At 36.9% G+C, this 16,280-nt stretch overlaps 1 protein-coding gene across 4 annotated transcripts in view; it reads right to left on the bottom strand.

Moving 5' to 3' along the window:
• USP34 (ubiquitin specific peptidase 34) overlaps positions 1 to 16,280 on the bottom strand; it is a 258,244-nt gene that overhangs the window by 85,078 nt on the left and 156,886 nt on the right. For all 4 annotated transcript variants that reach the window (XM_056126930.1, XM_056126939.1, XM_056126955.1 and 1 more), the window contains 8 exons: positions 14,622 to 14,662; positions 14,272 to 14,396; positions 12,713 to 12,865; positions 12,419 to 12,523; positions 10,995 to 11,050; positions 10,782 to 10,902; positions 1,339 to 1,522; positions 288 to 448 (listed from right to left, as the gene is read on the bottom strand). In XM_056126930.1, coding sequence (XP_055982905.1) covers positions 288 to 448; positions 1,339 to 1,522; positions 10,782 to 10,902; positions 10,995 to 11,050; positions 12,419 to 12,523; positions 12,713 to 12,865; positions 14,272 to 14,396; positions 14,622 to 14,662 — 946 coding nt within the window. The remainder of the gene's footprint in view (positions 1 to 287; positions 449 to 1,338; positions 1,523 to 10,781; positions 10,903 to 10,994; positions 11,051 to 12,418; positions 12,524 to 12,712; positions 12,866 to 14,271; positions 14,397 to 14,621; positions 14,663 to 16,280) is intronic.

The raw sequence follows: 16,280 nt of genomic DNA, 5'->3' as shown, positions 1-16,280 counted from the left end.
CCGCCCCTCTAGGAGAGCCCGGCAAGCTACAAGAGTATTTTGCCCGCGCGGCAAAGCCTGGCAAGCTACCGGTGAGGTATTCAATATGCCAAACACAGTAACAAGAAGTCTCAAAATGGAGATGTTACTGGACCCGCTCAAGCAAATCGATGAACAACGGGAGGACAGTGACAATATACATGTTAGTTAACTGTGTAACCAAGTAACACTTTATTTTTTTCTAATCATCAAGATTTATCAAAAGTTAAAAAGAAAACTGTTTCAATTTTTATATTAGAAAACTGTACCTTTGCAGTGAAGACAGCCTGTCTTGCCTCAGGTATCATATAAAGTTGCTGAATAGTGGAAGCCAAGTAGCAAGTAGCTCCAAGGTTAGTTAGGCCAACAAACCTACATTCAGCTCGAACATCTTCATGTGGCCAGTAGTCCCATTTATACGGTGCATGGGCTGTTGCAAAAAAAAGGGAAAAAGGAAAGTGTGGGGAGGGGTGGGAGGGAGGGAGGGAGGGAGGGAGAGAGGGAGAGAGAGAGAGAGAGAGAGAGAGAGAGAGAGAGAGAGAGAGAGAGAGAGAGAGAGAATTATATCTCCCAAAATGAACTACTAAAAGTATCTGGGTTTGATCTTTACCACTGCATATGGTTCTCCATGTTCTACCAGCCAGGAGTGATGCCTAATCACCAAGCCAGGAGTAAGCACTGAGCACAGCTGAGTGTGACACAAACAAAAACACTAAATGAAACAACAAAAAGTAAAAGTATAGACATGGCACATTTGGCACACAGGAGGTCTGGATTGGATCCTTCGGCGCCACATGGCTCCATGAGCACCACTGAAACAACCTAGGAGCTCTCAGTGGGAAACATCCATTGGTTATAGCTCAAGCAGAAAAAATCCAATATTTGTTGGGGTATGGGAGGTAACGCAGAGGTCCGAGGAGCATGCCTTGCATGCACAAGAACCAGAATCCAATCCTTAATAACACGTAGCCCCTCAATATCGCTGGGTGTAGCCTAAAGACACAAATTCCCTTGAGTGTGGCTCTGGTGGGCCCCAGGCAAGCTCGTCCTGAGCCTGACACAATATCCGCTTGGACATTGAATCATCAAGGCTGGCAAACCAAATATTATAGAGGGTAGTCCAAGAACATCCTAAATACCACTAAATCATTAAAAAGTCAATGTTTGCTTTAATCTTTAGTAACATTAAAGCAACAACACTCTACAGGTTTAAATGTAATACTAAAATGTTGTGAAATAGTAAATTCAATTTAAACTACTCCCTCAAATTCATCTCTGCATACAACCTTATAAAGATTACAGGAAAAGAAGAATGCTTACACTGCATGTGTTGTGCCATAACCCAGTTGTGTATTAGCCTGTAGTTCTCAACAGATCCCTTTACCATCTCTACTAACAGATCGTAAGCAGCAGCTCTTGAAGAATGTGATTTGCATTTTGGCTGTTGTCTATCTTTTAGACTAGGCAACAGAAACAGAAGATTGAAGATATCTCTTAAAAATTCCTGGAAAAAAAAAAAGAGAGACCAATTTATAGTATCTAAATTTGGATATTACTGTCAGAACGCTGCTAGCTGTGAGTCTTTGACCAGATTTATTTTGTTAAAGCACATTCTTGACATTATTTCACTAAGCAAAAACTTCAAAGTTCCCCCCTCATTTTTTATTATGATCTATACTATCATACTGAGATGTGATAATTTTTTGTAAACACAACAGATGATGAACTAACTTTCCAAAATTAGCTTAACTGGTCCATACTCCATTTCTTACACAAACCCAGTAGTTTCCTATGACATAAATTTTCATTCATTCATTATGATAAATGCTTTCTTCTTATTTTTCTACTTTACTCATTACAGCAACTGTCTTTTCTCAAAAGCTTTCCTAATCATGTGGGTGCTATTTGAGTTTCATTATTCCTACAAGTACCCCTTTAACTGCTCTTATTTTTAGCTATGTATCACAAGTATAATGAAGTCATTACTTGTGAATTATAATGCCTTAGACTGGTAGCTTAAAAACTGCCTGTTTTTTTTTTGGTGGGGGAGGGGAATGAAAGAGGAAATATCACTAGAGATAGTTTTCAAGAATTGGGACTGAGGACCCAGAGGGAAAATATTTTATAAGACCTGCCTTGCAAGTATAAGGTGAAGAGTTCAATTCCCAGTGCCACCACAAGTGCTGAGCATATCTCTGCTGTGTATCTACAGTCTGTGATCCCTGAAGCTGCAAGCACTTTCTGGCCACATGGCAACCAGGTTTGTGTCAGTACCATAAAAAAAGCAACGCAAAGTCCAAAAGCAAGGAAACTAAACAAAGATGTGCAAACACCTTGGGCCAGGAAGTTTGACCTTAGGAGAATATGTGTGTCAGCACCACAGACACACCTAGCAAGCACTACAACCAGAATGTATGTGAAAACCACAGGAAAAGAGTTAAGACTTAATGTAAGCTTGTGTGCTAAGAAATGCAACACTTGATACTGAGGACAGGTATGTGACCACCAATCATCACAACTAACTAGGCAAGAAACACAGGCAGGCATGATCTGTAGACTGCAGTATCATTAGTAAAAAATAAAATAAAGACATAATTTTTTTTTAACTAAAAGGATGAAGATGAAGGATGTTGATGAAGATGCATCAGAACACTTCTCTTCCAAGTGTAAAGCCCTAAGTTTGATCCTGGCACCACACAATGAGTAATCAAGACTAAGACTTATACTCTATTTGTTCAAAAAATATTTGCAAGCTATTATGTGAGATAGTGGAATAAAACAATTGGGGGGGTGGTAAAAGAGGAATTTTTTTTATTGGGGGGTGGTTTGGGCTACACCTTGCAGTGCTCAAGGACCATACGAAATGCCAGGGATAGAACCCAGGTTGGATGCTTGCAAGGTAAGCACCCCACATACTGAACTTTCTCTCTAGCCCCCTAGTAAAAAATAACTTGTATTGGAGGGGTGGGACACACCTGGTGATGTTCTGGGGTTACACCTGGCTCCACTCTCAGGAATTACTCCTGGCTAAGCTAGGGGGACGATCTGTAATGCCAGGAATTGAGCTCAGGTCAGCCACATCATTTGGTTCTCATTACTAGCTATAGAAAACAAATTATTTCGCAATGCCTTTTCAGCAGTTCTGACTGTTGGGCGGAAACTCTCAACAATAATGGTGCACCTTTTGTCGAAATAATGAATGTAATTGAAGTAGAGAAAGAGCTAAGTAAAAATCATCTGCCTCACAGGCATTGGGAGGTGTGGGAAGGGGGATATATTGGGGTTCTTGGTGGTGAAAAGTAAGTACTGGCGAAGGGAAAGGTGTTTGATCATTGTATGACCAAGATGTAAATCTGAAAGCTTTGTAACTTTTCCCACAGTTATTCAATAAATAAATATAACAAAAAGAAAGAAAGAAAGAAAGAAAGAAAGAAAGAAAGAAAAGAAAAGAAAAGAAAAGAAAAGAAAGGCAAGCGTCCTACTAACTTTACTATCTCTCCATTCAAGAGGAATTGCAAAAAGAAGGTAAAGGTAAAGGCCCTCCCGTTGATCATCGATTTGCTCGAGCAGGCCCAGTAAAGTCTCCATTGGAGAGTTTGTTGTTACTGTGTTTGGCATATCGAATACGTCACGGGGAGCTTGCCAGGATCTGCCATGCGGGCGAGATACTCTCGGTAGCTTGCCGGGCTCTCCGAGAGGGGTAGAGGAATCGAACTCGGGTCGGCCATGTTGGCTGTGTGCAAGGCAAACGCCCTACCCGCTGTGCTATCGCTCCAACTAATATTCCTCTGGCTGTCTAGAGACTGGAAATCTACCTAGAACTTAAGGGAAAAAAATTTTTTTAAATGTTAATCCAGGTTCAGAAAGATAGCATAGAGGTTAAGGCATTTGCAGAAAGCCAACCCCAACTTGAAACTGGGTATCGTATATGGTCCCCTGAACACCAACAGAAATAGTCTCTAAGCACTGCTGGGTATGGTCCCAAAACCTCCTAAATAAACCAAAAACAGTTAATTCAGACCATTCATCTCACCGACACAAAAACTTCTTAAGTTTTCAATCTTACTGTCAAAGAAATGTTTAAGCTACATCAATATCAAAACCTTTCAGTCAACAATAAAAATACTACAAATTAACATTGTTCTGGAGATTCCAGGCACAAAAAGAGACATAAAAAATGGAAAGAAGTAGAAAACAACAAATTACTTGCACGCACAAACTAAAAATAAATGGAAAACCAAAGAAAATATTGAAGATAAAAGCAAAGTTGGTAAGTAGGGGCGTGGGGGGGGGAGGGGAGAGAACACCACACACGCAAACAAGTGAATTATTATAGCCAACAGTAAGAATCCACACAACAGGGGCTAGATAGACAGTACAGCGTGTAGCATGCTTGACTTGCACAAAGCTGGCTCAGGATCAATCCCTGGTATTGCATATGGTCCTTTAAGCAACCCAAGCAGTGTTCCCTGAGCACAGAAACAAGAATAGGCTCAGAACACCATAGGGTGTGGGCCCAACAATAATTTCACACAAAAGTTCTTACTAGTTAGGAGTTAAAACTGAGGGAGACATGAAACCGCTTAGCAATTAAGGCGCTTGCTCTGCAGGTATACACGATCCCAATTCAACTGCTCCTCAATATAAATGTAATCCCTTATGGTATAGCCATTGTTACCCTCAGTACAACAACAAAGTGTACAGTCTCTGGCATTTTGCACCCAAATTTATGTAAGCACTACAACTAATGTGTGAAATCCTTAGCAAGCCCTACCACTAAGTGTGAACGTACCACAAACAAGTGTTATGATTCTGGAAATCACATTAAGGAAGAAAAAGGAAGAAGAAACAAGAACAAACCCCTGCAATCCCTCCCCTCTCCCCACCCAGAGAGATAGTACAAGAACTAAGGTACTTTTTATATACTGTTGACTCTCATTCAATCCCCAACACTGCATATGTTCTCCTGAGCATCACCAGGGTGAATACCTGAGCACCAAGTCTAGAATGGGCCTTGAGTAGCACTGGGTGCCATGCCCCATCCTCACCCAAAGAAAACATAAAAATAGGAGGTATCATACAAAGAAGTGAAATTCCCAGAAATATTAAGCAATGTTTACAATTCAAATTCCAAATGACAGTAACTTTGAAATTACGTTCCTTCTTAAGACAATCCTATTTTCACGGCCAAATTCAATGGAGTACGATGTCAATTTTTTCTATTTCCATTTATAAATGTAATATACATAAAGTCAGACTTTTTATCTTGAAAAAACAAGTCTATTGTTTCCAAGAAGGGTGCAATAAAACTAAAAGAGGAAATCTAAGAAAAATCTAAACAGAAATAATAAAGGACCACTGCTAAAACATACTAAATTAACATAGGTGATAAGGGTAAAATCACTGGCACTGTCCTCCCATTGTTCATCAAACTGCTCGAGCGGGCCCAGTAACATCTCCATTGGGACAATTGTTACTGTGTTTGGCATAGCGAATACGGCACGGGTAGCTTGCCAGGCTTTGCGGTGCGGGCAAGATACTCTTGGTAGCTTTCCAGAATCTCTGAGGGGGGTGGAGGAATTGAACCTGAGTCAGTCGGGTGGGCCACATGCAAGGCAAAGACCCTACCCACTGTGCTATCACTCCAGCCCAGGGGTAAGATAAGAGTACATATTATCAGTAGAATGTCCAGAAACCAAATTCAAGAATATAAGACATTTTGTATTATGAAAAAATCAGAGCATAAAAAGATGCTTTTTACCACTAAGCTGAACAACACTGGGAATGTCCACATTCAAAATCAAAACATAATTATTAAGGATAACTCTGGGATTAGAAAGATAGTACAGAGCACAGAGCCAGGAGTAAGCCCTAACACAGTCAGGTATGGCCCCAAAACAAACTAAAAAAAAAAAGAAATGAACAAAAAATGAGCAAGAGAGAAGAAGAGGGCAGGACAGTATGGGGGAAGGGGAGACAGAAAAAAAAAACAGAAGTGGGAAAAACGACAACTGAATCACTGGAAAAGAAAAAGTGGTTCAAAAAATTAGAGGTAAAAAAGAAAACTATAGAAAAACAAATAAAGTGTGAAATGTTCAAATAGATCCCAGAAATCACAAAAGATCAGCAAATGATTACATAAAAAATGCAAAATAAATTCTATTAGAAATGCCAGTGAAAAACAGAATCTACTAAGTCAGAAGATAAACCACATTTCTTTTAAATGGGAAATTTCTACAGATCAAAAGGGCCAACTGCATACAATCATAATGGAAAAATGAGGAAGAAATTTGCACAAATCACAAAACTATAACACCAACCTCATTCACTTACAAAAAGTGAAAAAAAGTGTTAAACTATTAGATAAGCAGAAATTTAATTGATAATATACTGGGAAATTGTAGAGATGCGAAAAAACCGATATGCTGGACTACAAATTGTTAAAATTTTCATATAAAGCAACATGATTATACTGAAATAAACCAGAAAGGTACAAACCTATGAACCAGAATTCTAAAATCTTTTTCTGTAATTTTCTTAATTTCACTGCACCAGCATTTAGAATAGTGTTAGACAATTTTCATTAGATATATTACAGCAGAATAGAAAAATATGTACCTGAACAAACTTTATACTGATACAGAGAGTACCTAAATGATGAAAATAGAAAACTATACACAGGACAATGTGTTTATTTTGTTTTATACTATGTCTAAATTAAATGTTTCCTTTTCCCTCATCCTCCTTGTGATGACCAGCTTGAACATCTTTGTTATGCTCACCAGGGATCAAACACTTAACCTTTAATACTCATTGGGGATCAGATAGTAGCAGTATATACATACTTGGTCTGGTGTATTAGATACTGCAGATGAACTGGGCATCACAAATGCACTGCGAGGGGAATGTCACTCAGTATGCCTGAAAGGCATATGTTTTACCACTGAGCTTTTCCTGAGTCCATTAAAAAAAAAAAAGTTTAAAATATGTGTTGACATACAGTTCTGACAAGCTGACAATCACCTAGCTTAAGTGACCTCAGGCAAGTAGCTTAACTCTGTGCCTTAGTGTATATAGCTCCCAAATTGCTAATTTCAATTACCTACCTTATAAGGGTTATATTTGTATAAAGGTAATTCTTTGTATAAAGGAAACAAAGAAAAAAATGATCTCAAAAAATGTAAAAGAAGGACCAGAGATAGTACAGCAGGTAAAATTCTTATTTTGTACGATGACAAAATAAGAATGGGTTCTATTTGTGGCACTCCATATGGTCCCCCAAATCTGCCAGGACCAATCCCTAAGTGCAGAGCCAGGAGTAAATCCTAAGTAACATCAGGTGTGGCCCAAAAGCAACAACATCAACAAAAGCAGGAAAAATGACTTTTGAGAGTATTTTTAGCACATGACAAAATTTGTAATTTGTAGGCTCTTATTGGACGAGTCTATGATATCTCTATTCCAGTTGTCAACTTTATCATCTATCAGATGATATATTTTGGTTTGTTTCCTGTACGTTTATTCCATTCTTATATTGAGTCACTGAAACATTTGAGTATGTTGTCATGCTTGTAATACCAGTTCCCTTAAATTATCCTTTGAAACTAACTTTCTATTTAAGGTATTTTTTAGCATTACTAAGATGTTTTTTTTAAATTTTTATTAGTGAGACACCATGAGGTACAGTTGTAGACTTACAAATTTTTGTGCTTGGGTTTCGATTATAAAATGATCAAATACCCATCCATCCACCAGTGCCCATTTCCCACCACCACGGATCCCAGTATCCCTCCCACCCCCTACCTCCTACTAAGTTTTGTTTTAAAGTTATTTCTGTGACTCTTGCACATTTTGTTAGGTATGCTTTAGAAAACCCAAGCATTTTTGAGTTTTTTTCTTTTATCAGTATGTTTTCTCTTGGGTGACTATTTATGTGAGAGTAGTTTTGTTTTTGTAAGTTAGCTTTGTATGTTAGCTTTCTTTCCCTCCCTCCCTCCCTCCCTCTCTCCCTCCCTCCTCTCTCTCTGTGTCTATCTCTCTCTCTCTGCCTCTCTCTTTTTCGTGCTCAGAGATAACTCCTGGTGGTGCTTCGGGGAAGCATATGTAGTACAGGGGATTAAACCCAGGTTGTTCACATGAAAGGCAAGCAACCTTATTGGCCGTATTCTGTCTTTGGTCCTGTACTACTACACTATTTAAAAATTAGGTTATGTTGGGCTGGAGTGATAGTACAGCAGGTAGGGTGCTTGTCTGGCCTGTAGCCGACCCAGGTTCAATCCCGGCACCCCACATGTTTCTTCTAGGCTGCCAGGAGTAGGCCCTGGGCACTGATGGGTGTGGTCCCCAAACAAAAATTAGATTACATTTTATCACTGAATTAAGAGCTCTTTATATATTCCATATTTTATATATATTTATATATATTTATATATGGGCTAGAGAGATAGCACAGCGGTAGGGCATTTGTCTTGTGCAAAGCCGGCCTGGCCGAGTTGGGTTCAATTCCTCTGCCCCTCTCGGAGAGCCTGGCAAGCTACCTAGAGTATCTCGCCTGCACGGCAGAGCCTGGCAAGCTACCCGTGATGTATTCAATATACCAAACACAGTAACAAGTCTCACAGTGGAGATGTTACTGGGCCCGCTCGAGCAAATCGATGAACAACGGGAGGACAAACAAAAATAAGGCTGATACTTAAAAATAAATCATTTATATATAAGGAAAATGAGAAAAATATAGATTATGAACTAAACAATTTTAAGTTTATGTAATAAATGGGCAATCCATAAATGCAAAGCCACTCATTTTTAGCACTAATGAAAAAGACTAAAGCAACAGAGAGACTACAAAAAATAATTTAATGACAGAAGCAATGCCTGGGAGACTGGCACGGGACATAGCGTGGTTTGGAAGTATAAACTGACAGAGCCTATTATAAACTAGCACATTCTTGCTTAAAGTGAATCTTTTTCATCAATAATTGGACAGGTATGCAAAAATTTTTCTATGCTTTTTAAAGTTATAGTGAAAAGAATTACAAGATCAAATTATTTCTATTTTTATGTACTGCATTAAATATATTTTTCTCATGTAATAGAAATTATATATATGTCTGATTATAACCATAGAAAGTTCTAGAAGGTCCATACCAAAAACTAAATGGAAGATTGTCTTCAATGTTGAAAATTTTTGTATGTTTATAATGACTTAAACAAAAATGTACAATGGAGTAAAATTTACATATCAGGTAAACATAAAACTTTAACAAGCTAGAATGTAAATTAGTTCCAATAAATGTAATAGGAAAAGGTTAAAAAAAAGGACACAGAAGAAACAGTGAACAAAGGATTATATGAAACAGATGAAGCAGCACTAATTTGAAATAGGTAAGAAACTCTCAGGGGTCAGAGTGTTAGTATAGTGGGTAGGGTGTGTGCCATGCACACAGCTGATCCCAGTTCAATACCCATAATCTTATATGGTCCAAAGAGTACCACCAAGTATAATTACTGAGCACAGAGGCAAGAGAAACCTATGAACATCATCAGGTACAGTCCAAAAAGAAAAAAAATGAAAGGGATGCACAGGGAAGAAAATCCCTCAGTCAGACACAGAATGATCTCTCTTATATGTAGTACATAAAAAAAAAAAAACACAGTAGCAACTAAAGTGACAAAACAGTGGGCAAGGCACTGCCTTCCATGTGGCCAAACAAGGTTCTATATCAGGAACCCTATGTGGTTCCCCAAGCAATGCTGGGAGCAATCCCTGAGTGCATGCAGGTGTGATACCCTGTCCTCAAAGTTTTTTAATTTAAAAATGAAAAAAGGGGGGCTGGAGCGATAGCTCAGCGGGTAGGGCATTTGCCTTCCACGCAGCTGACCTGGGTTCGATTTCCAGCATCCCATATGGTCCCTTGAGCACCGCCAGGGGTAATTCCTGAGTGCAGAGCCAGGAGTAACCCCTGTGCATTGCCGGGTGTGACCCAAAAAGCAAAAAAAAAAAAAAAGAACAAAAAAAAGAACCATAGCAGTGGAATTAACAAATGCCCAAATGCAAATTGAAGCAAAAATCAAGGGAACTGGGCAGGAAGCTTGCCACTGGGGTGGGGGAAGAGGGGAGTCAGTCAAGGATTAAGGCAATGCTGGCTGACAGAAGAGAAACCAGAGACATTGGTGGAGGGAAGTGGACACTGGAAAGGGACTGGTGGTATAACACTGTATACCATAAACTTAATAGCGAATAATGCTGTAATACTGTAATTCACATAGATTCACTTAAAAAATTCCCTCAGTCTTCATCCCCTGGGTATTCCTGAAGTTTCTGACAGTAAACTTAGAAAAGAAACTCTCCAAAACATAACTCCCCCCATTGCAAAACTATCAAAACGGAGACACTCTAATAACTAATTAGGTATATGTTGATAGAGGGACACTATTTCAAATACCCAGTAACATATTTCATGTAAAATGACCTTAAAATATGAAACCAGTAGGAAGAATACCTAATAAGTAAATAGCATAAATCAAGATATTTAATCTTATAAGAACTATCAGTAGCGTTTGCTTTAAAAAAAAATTAAAAGTTGTCTAGGTCTAAAAACAAGCCCAAGATTTATACTTATAAGGTTTAATTAGCTTTTTCTGCCAGTAATGAAATTCTAGTAAATCTTGTATGTTTAAAAAAAAAAAGACATACAATGAAGTAGTAAAAATAGAAGTTTCCATAATACTTTACAGAGATAGCCAAATACCTTAATACCAACCTGTCCTTCCCTTGAAAATTTAAAGGGTGGTTTGTGTTTAATAACACTTGTTGCAAGCCTTAACAGTCCTGTAAGTCCATCATCTTCTATATTACCATCTTGATGATCAAGAATCTCCCTGCTAAAAAGAATAAAAACAAAAAACGACAGTTCACTTAATTATTTCCTTTATCGTTCCATACAATTTAACTACAATTTCACATCAAATTTTACCTTCGAATACAGTCAGCCAAATGTCGTGCCAGAGCATCTAAGTCGAGGAGAGTTGTCTTAATATAAATTTAAAAAAAAAGAAATTAAAAGACAGATTACTGACTGGTAAAATTCAGCAATTATTAAAACAAGCAAAAGCCTATGCTGTAACTAACAAAAATTCGATTCTTCCAATTCTTCCAAATTCTTTAATATAGCAATTATATGAAAAAATAATCAGCCATTCTTTGCATATACAATTAATAAGATAGTTTAAGATATCAGATGTATCATATTCTGGGGTTGCCTGCATCCCATCACTGGGTGCATAATCTCTTCTTTAACTTTACAACACTCCATCTTGAGGTTGCTTAGCACTCATGTAAAGGACTTCCATTCAAGAATAATTGTGGGGGACCAAAGGGTGGGTGTGGGTGTAGGTGTGGGTGTGTGTCTGTATAAGACCATGTCTTCTCTGAATTAATATAACTCCTCTATGAAACTTTTACTTCATTAAAAAAAAAAAAGGTTGAACATCACTAATCAAAAGACATCACTATTTTGTCGATATTAACCATTCTAAGATGTAATTCACAGGCCATAAAATTCAAACACTGAGAGCTGCTTTTACTAGACCTTTAAATTACTACCTCAAACTACCTTTAAACTATATCTTTAAAAAAAAAAATAAAAAGTCGAGGCCAGAGAGACACTTACATTGCAAAGTAAGGCACTTGCTATGAGTATGGCCAACCCAGCTGGAAACAGGCACCCCACATAGTCCCACCCCCCCCACCCCCAGCTTAAAGGAGGAGAGAAAGGGAGTGGAAGAGAGATTTAATGGGAACTGGGAGGTGCATGCTTTATGTGCAGGAGGACAGGATTTGATTTTTGGCACATAAGGGTCCCCAGCACCACCAGGAGTTAACTCCAAACAACAATCTGGGATTTTTATCCCATGCACTATTGGATCTGATTCCACCAAAATAATAACAAATCAACCATTAAATAATTTCAGACAATTTTTCATTACATTAGCACAAATCTAAGACTACTCCAAAAGAAAATTTCTCTCAGAAAAGTATTTGAAAAACTAAGGAATATTAGATTATAATTTTAAGTGGACAACTCCAGTGTAACAAAATCGATTTAGTTGGCATGGAGATAAATAGTAGAAGATATTACAGTGCTTGCCTTGTATGACAATGGCATGTTTCAATACTCAGAACCACAAATGGTACCCTGACCACAGCCAGCAATGATCCTTAAGCATAGAAACAGGTCTAATTCCTAAACACCTCTCCACCCTCAAATCAATTTATCCCACTTCAATGTCTTAGTAAAATTAAAGCACATATTTATTTAATTAAAGCACACATGTAATCATGAATACCCCAAAGTACAATTAATCTCTATTAATATGTTCAGGTATATATTCAACATACCTGACTAGCATCCTTTATATGTATGTTGTCAACTAACTTGCATAACAACCAAAAATACTCTTTACATCCAGGTTTTAACATTGGTTCTTCTTCATAATCATCTATCTATATGGGGGGAAAACGTAATGTTGTAAAACATTTAAAAAGGGAAACAGTACTTTATTAAATATAAGTATAAACTTTATTATATTTGTAATGTTTGTCAATTAAATCCTTATACAAAATAAACATTATTCAAAATTTACTAATCAAAAAACAATATGAAACAGAAACTGCTCTTTAATAAAATCTTACCCTGGTAGGTTTAAGTGCTTGAGCATCAGGAAGAAATTTCAACAATGTTGAGGCAGCCAATAGCAAAAAGGACCGATTTATTGAGTCTCCTCCATCCAATCCTGACAGAGATAACTTATAAAGGCCATTGCAAGACTCATGACGAACTGCAGTCTAAGTTAAAAAGTTGAATGACAGGCTTGGTTAATATCAGAAAGTTAGTCTTAAGTAGTCTTAAGGTTAATAGGTCTACAGAAATAATGTCAGGTTGTTTCTTTTAGTAATATTTGTTTATCTTCTGAGAATTTTTTGGTCACATCCAGTGGCAGTAATATATTTTAAATGCAACGCCCTGATCATAGACTTATGTTTTCATGAATCACAAGAGATTATCAAATCAGTCTGCAATAATACTTAAAACCATTTTTAGAAAATTCCAAATATAGCCACTAGGGACAAAATTCAATACTGTCACTGTCACTGTCCTCCCATTGTTCACTGATTTGCTCGAGTGGGCACCAGTAACATTGTGAGACTTATTACTGTGTTCGGCATATCGAATACATCGATAGCTTGCCAGGCTTTGCTGTGTGGGCGAAATACTCTCGGTAGCTTATGGGCTCTACGAGAGGGGCGAGGAAATCAAATTCCTTGTTGGCCGGCCGTGTCTGCTGCATGCAAGGCAAAGGCCCTACCCGCTGGAGCAAAACTAGACAAATATTGAGAAAAGAGGCAGCAGGGGCTGGGGGGTAGAGGGTGATGGTAAGAAACCTTGGGACCCTGATGCTGGGAAATGTACACTGGTGGAGGGATGGGTGATGGAATACTGTATGACTGAAATCCAATCATGAACAGTTTTGTAAGGGTACATCTCACAGTGATTCAATAAAAAAATGATTAAAAAAAAAAGAATAGTCATGTTATTTACAAGCTAACATACTGTCAGAACTAGAAACAAGGTAGGAAGTAGCTCAAAAACAAAACTTTAAAGATTTGCAACACTATCTGAGATCTCAACAACTATCATAGGACCAGAATAAGACTACACAAGCATTCAATTCAGAAATAAGAGTACTAGGTAATGTTCAAAAATTATGTGGCAACGGTACTAAATGTATTAGTATTGTATCACTTCACTTAGAAATATGTAATGACTAATAGAAAGAAATGATTAGTGAAAATTAACCTAAACTCTGTATTAACACTGAAATCAAAATAAATATACTTATTTTTATTCTCTGGTAACTAAGAATATACTATATTAAATAGAAAATGTAAATGAAATTTCTCAAAACAGAGCTATCAAAATAAATGCTCTAAAACCTTTTCACCCCCGGAACAATTAAAAACAACAAACCAAAGCCAAATAGTCACTCTGTAAAAGAGGAATTCGAGAGAGAGAATTGAATGACATAGGATATTAAACTCATACTTATGAGCTTAGTTAAAAAACAATTTAGACTTGAATAATTAAGCGCATTCTAGATAATGTGTGTGTTCCCCTTAACTATTTTTAAATAAATGCAAATAACATTAAAAATATATAGAATAATAATACGAATCTTCAATCTTTATCTTACCTCGGGAATAAGGAGTGTCAATTTCTTTAGCCAATCTTGTAAATGATCACTATCAGCAAGGCTGGATTTCACTAAAGAACAGCAATGAGCCCAACTCACCAAGAGCCACATTGAATAATGTGAAACTGGAAAATAGGCAGAAAAATAAAAACAAACAACTATTAGACAAAATAATAATTACTATTAAATATATAAAAAGATATGTAATAATCCAAATCTTTATTACATTTAATTACTTAGGGCTGGGAATGTGGCTCAGAGATAGAACATATATGTCATGTGTGTGAGATGTGGCAAGTTCAATCCCTGCCATGACAAAAACACTTTTTGTTAAGAGCTGAAATTCTTACCTTCATGTCTAGACCTGTGATCAGACTGAGCTTTCAAAACTCTGTAAAGTGAAAACATACCACCAGTCATTAAGTAAATTTAATTAAGTGAATTAAAAATTAATTTATTACCACTTACCTCTTAAAACTTATTTTATGTCCAAGATTAGACTTGAGGTAATTTATTCTTTTCCTATGCTCTTTATCATTTGTTTAAATTATCATGATAAAATATTATTACAGTAAACACCAAACGATTCTTGTAAACAAGAACAAAAACTGAGGGGCCAGAATCACCTGTGTTTATTAATCCCTGGCCTCCCATATGGTCCCCTCAAGACTACCAGGAGTAAGTAATTCCTGAGTGCAAAACCAAGAGTGATCCCTGAGCATCATTGGGTGTGGCCCAAAAAACAAAAAGAAACAAAAATGACAAAAAGTAACATTAATTGAAACAAATAAACTATCAAAATATCCATTATTTAATTACTAAAAAGATGTAACAGAAAGACTTAGAATCTAAATTTCAGATTCAAAAAAACCTGAAACAATGTTCTTCTAATTTCTTTTTTTCAGAAGAAATATGGGATTTATTACATTAATATTTAAGACTATACTCTATAAAATTAGATGATAATCATTCAGAGAGGAAGACAAACCAAGTTCAGAAGAACTCTCATGAATACACAAAAACTAAATTTTGATGGAAATGCATTGTAAGCATGGGGTATGAGGGCAATTATTTAATAAATTGTGCGTAATTTTCGCAAAGTTCTTGTTATTATCAGGAATGGTTAAAAGCAAAACACTGTAAGATAGAGAAAATCGATTAATTTAATTCTATATAATTTCATCTCTATTTCACCCATTTTGCTTTTAATAACTTGAACAGTCTGCTGCTTCCCCGAAAACCAAATAAAAAAATAAAGCCTTCAATTTAATGGAAACTAAATACTAGTAATTTTTATTTTAATGAAATGAATTGAACAATTTACCTTTCAAATATTTTACATGCACAAAACTATTATTAACAGTACTGTAATGTAAATAACAGTGCCTCAAGGAGAGGAAAGATATGTTCAAAAGAGGACATAGATTTTTCCAGACATAGAAAAAGCAAGCAAAGATCCACAAACAAAAGCAAGCAAGGTAAGTGTTCAAGGGACAACATGGGCTTGAAGAACACGCCTAAAGGAAAATATTTTTAAAAAGAGAGTTTGGCCATATTTTATGTAGATACATTTAACTTTACCAAAAGCAATCAACCTGTGTATCTACCTTTGAAATATGTAGCATTAGGTCATTTCTTGTAAGAAAGACTTGTTCTACGGCTGGGAATAGGGCTTAAAAAAGCAGTGATTACCCAGTAGGATAGCTGAAGACACTCTTTCCCTATCACAAGGTTATTCTAGATTCCCTGAACTGATAAAACCCTTTTAGAACCATGTGAACGGAAGGTGGGAGACTATAAAAAGACAAAAACGAAACCAAATAAAACAGCCATGGGGGAAGAATGGACTAGTGAGGCTCACAAAACAAAGACTGCAATTCATTCTTAGGAACAGAAGTGGGGGGCTGGAGCTGTCAGTGTCTGCCTTACATGCCATCAACCTGCGTTTGATCCTGGGCACCCATAGTCCCTAGGAGTGATCCCTGAACACAGAGCCAGAAAAAGGACCT

Source organism: Sorex fumeus, unplaced genomic scaffold (assembly GCF_029834395.1).
Source record: "Sorex fumeus unplaced genomic scaffold, SorFum_2.1 ptg000006l, whole genome shotgun sequence".
Lineage (NCBI taxonomy): Eukaryota > Metazoa > Chordata > Mammalia > Eulipotyphla > Soricidae > Sorex > Sorex fumeus.
Note: the sequence above shows the minus strand (reverse complement) of the source record. Positions and strands in the feature narration are given on the sequence as shown.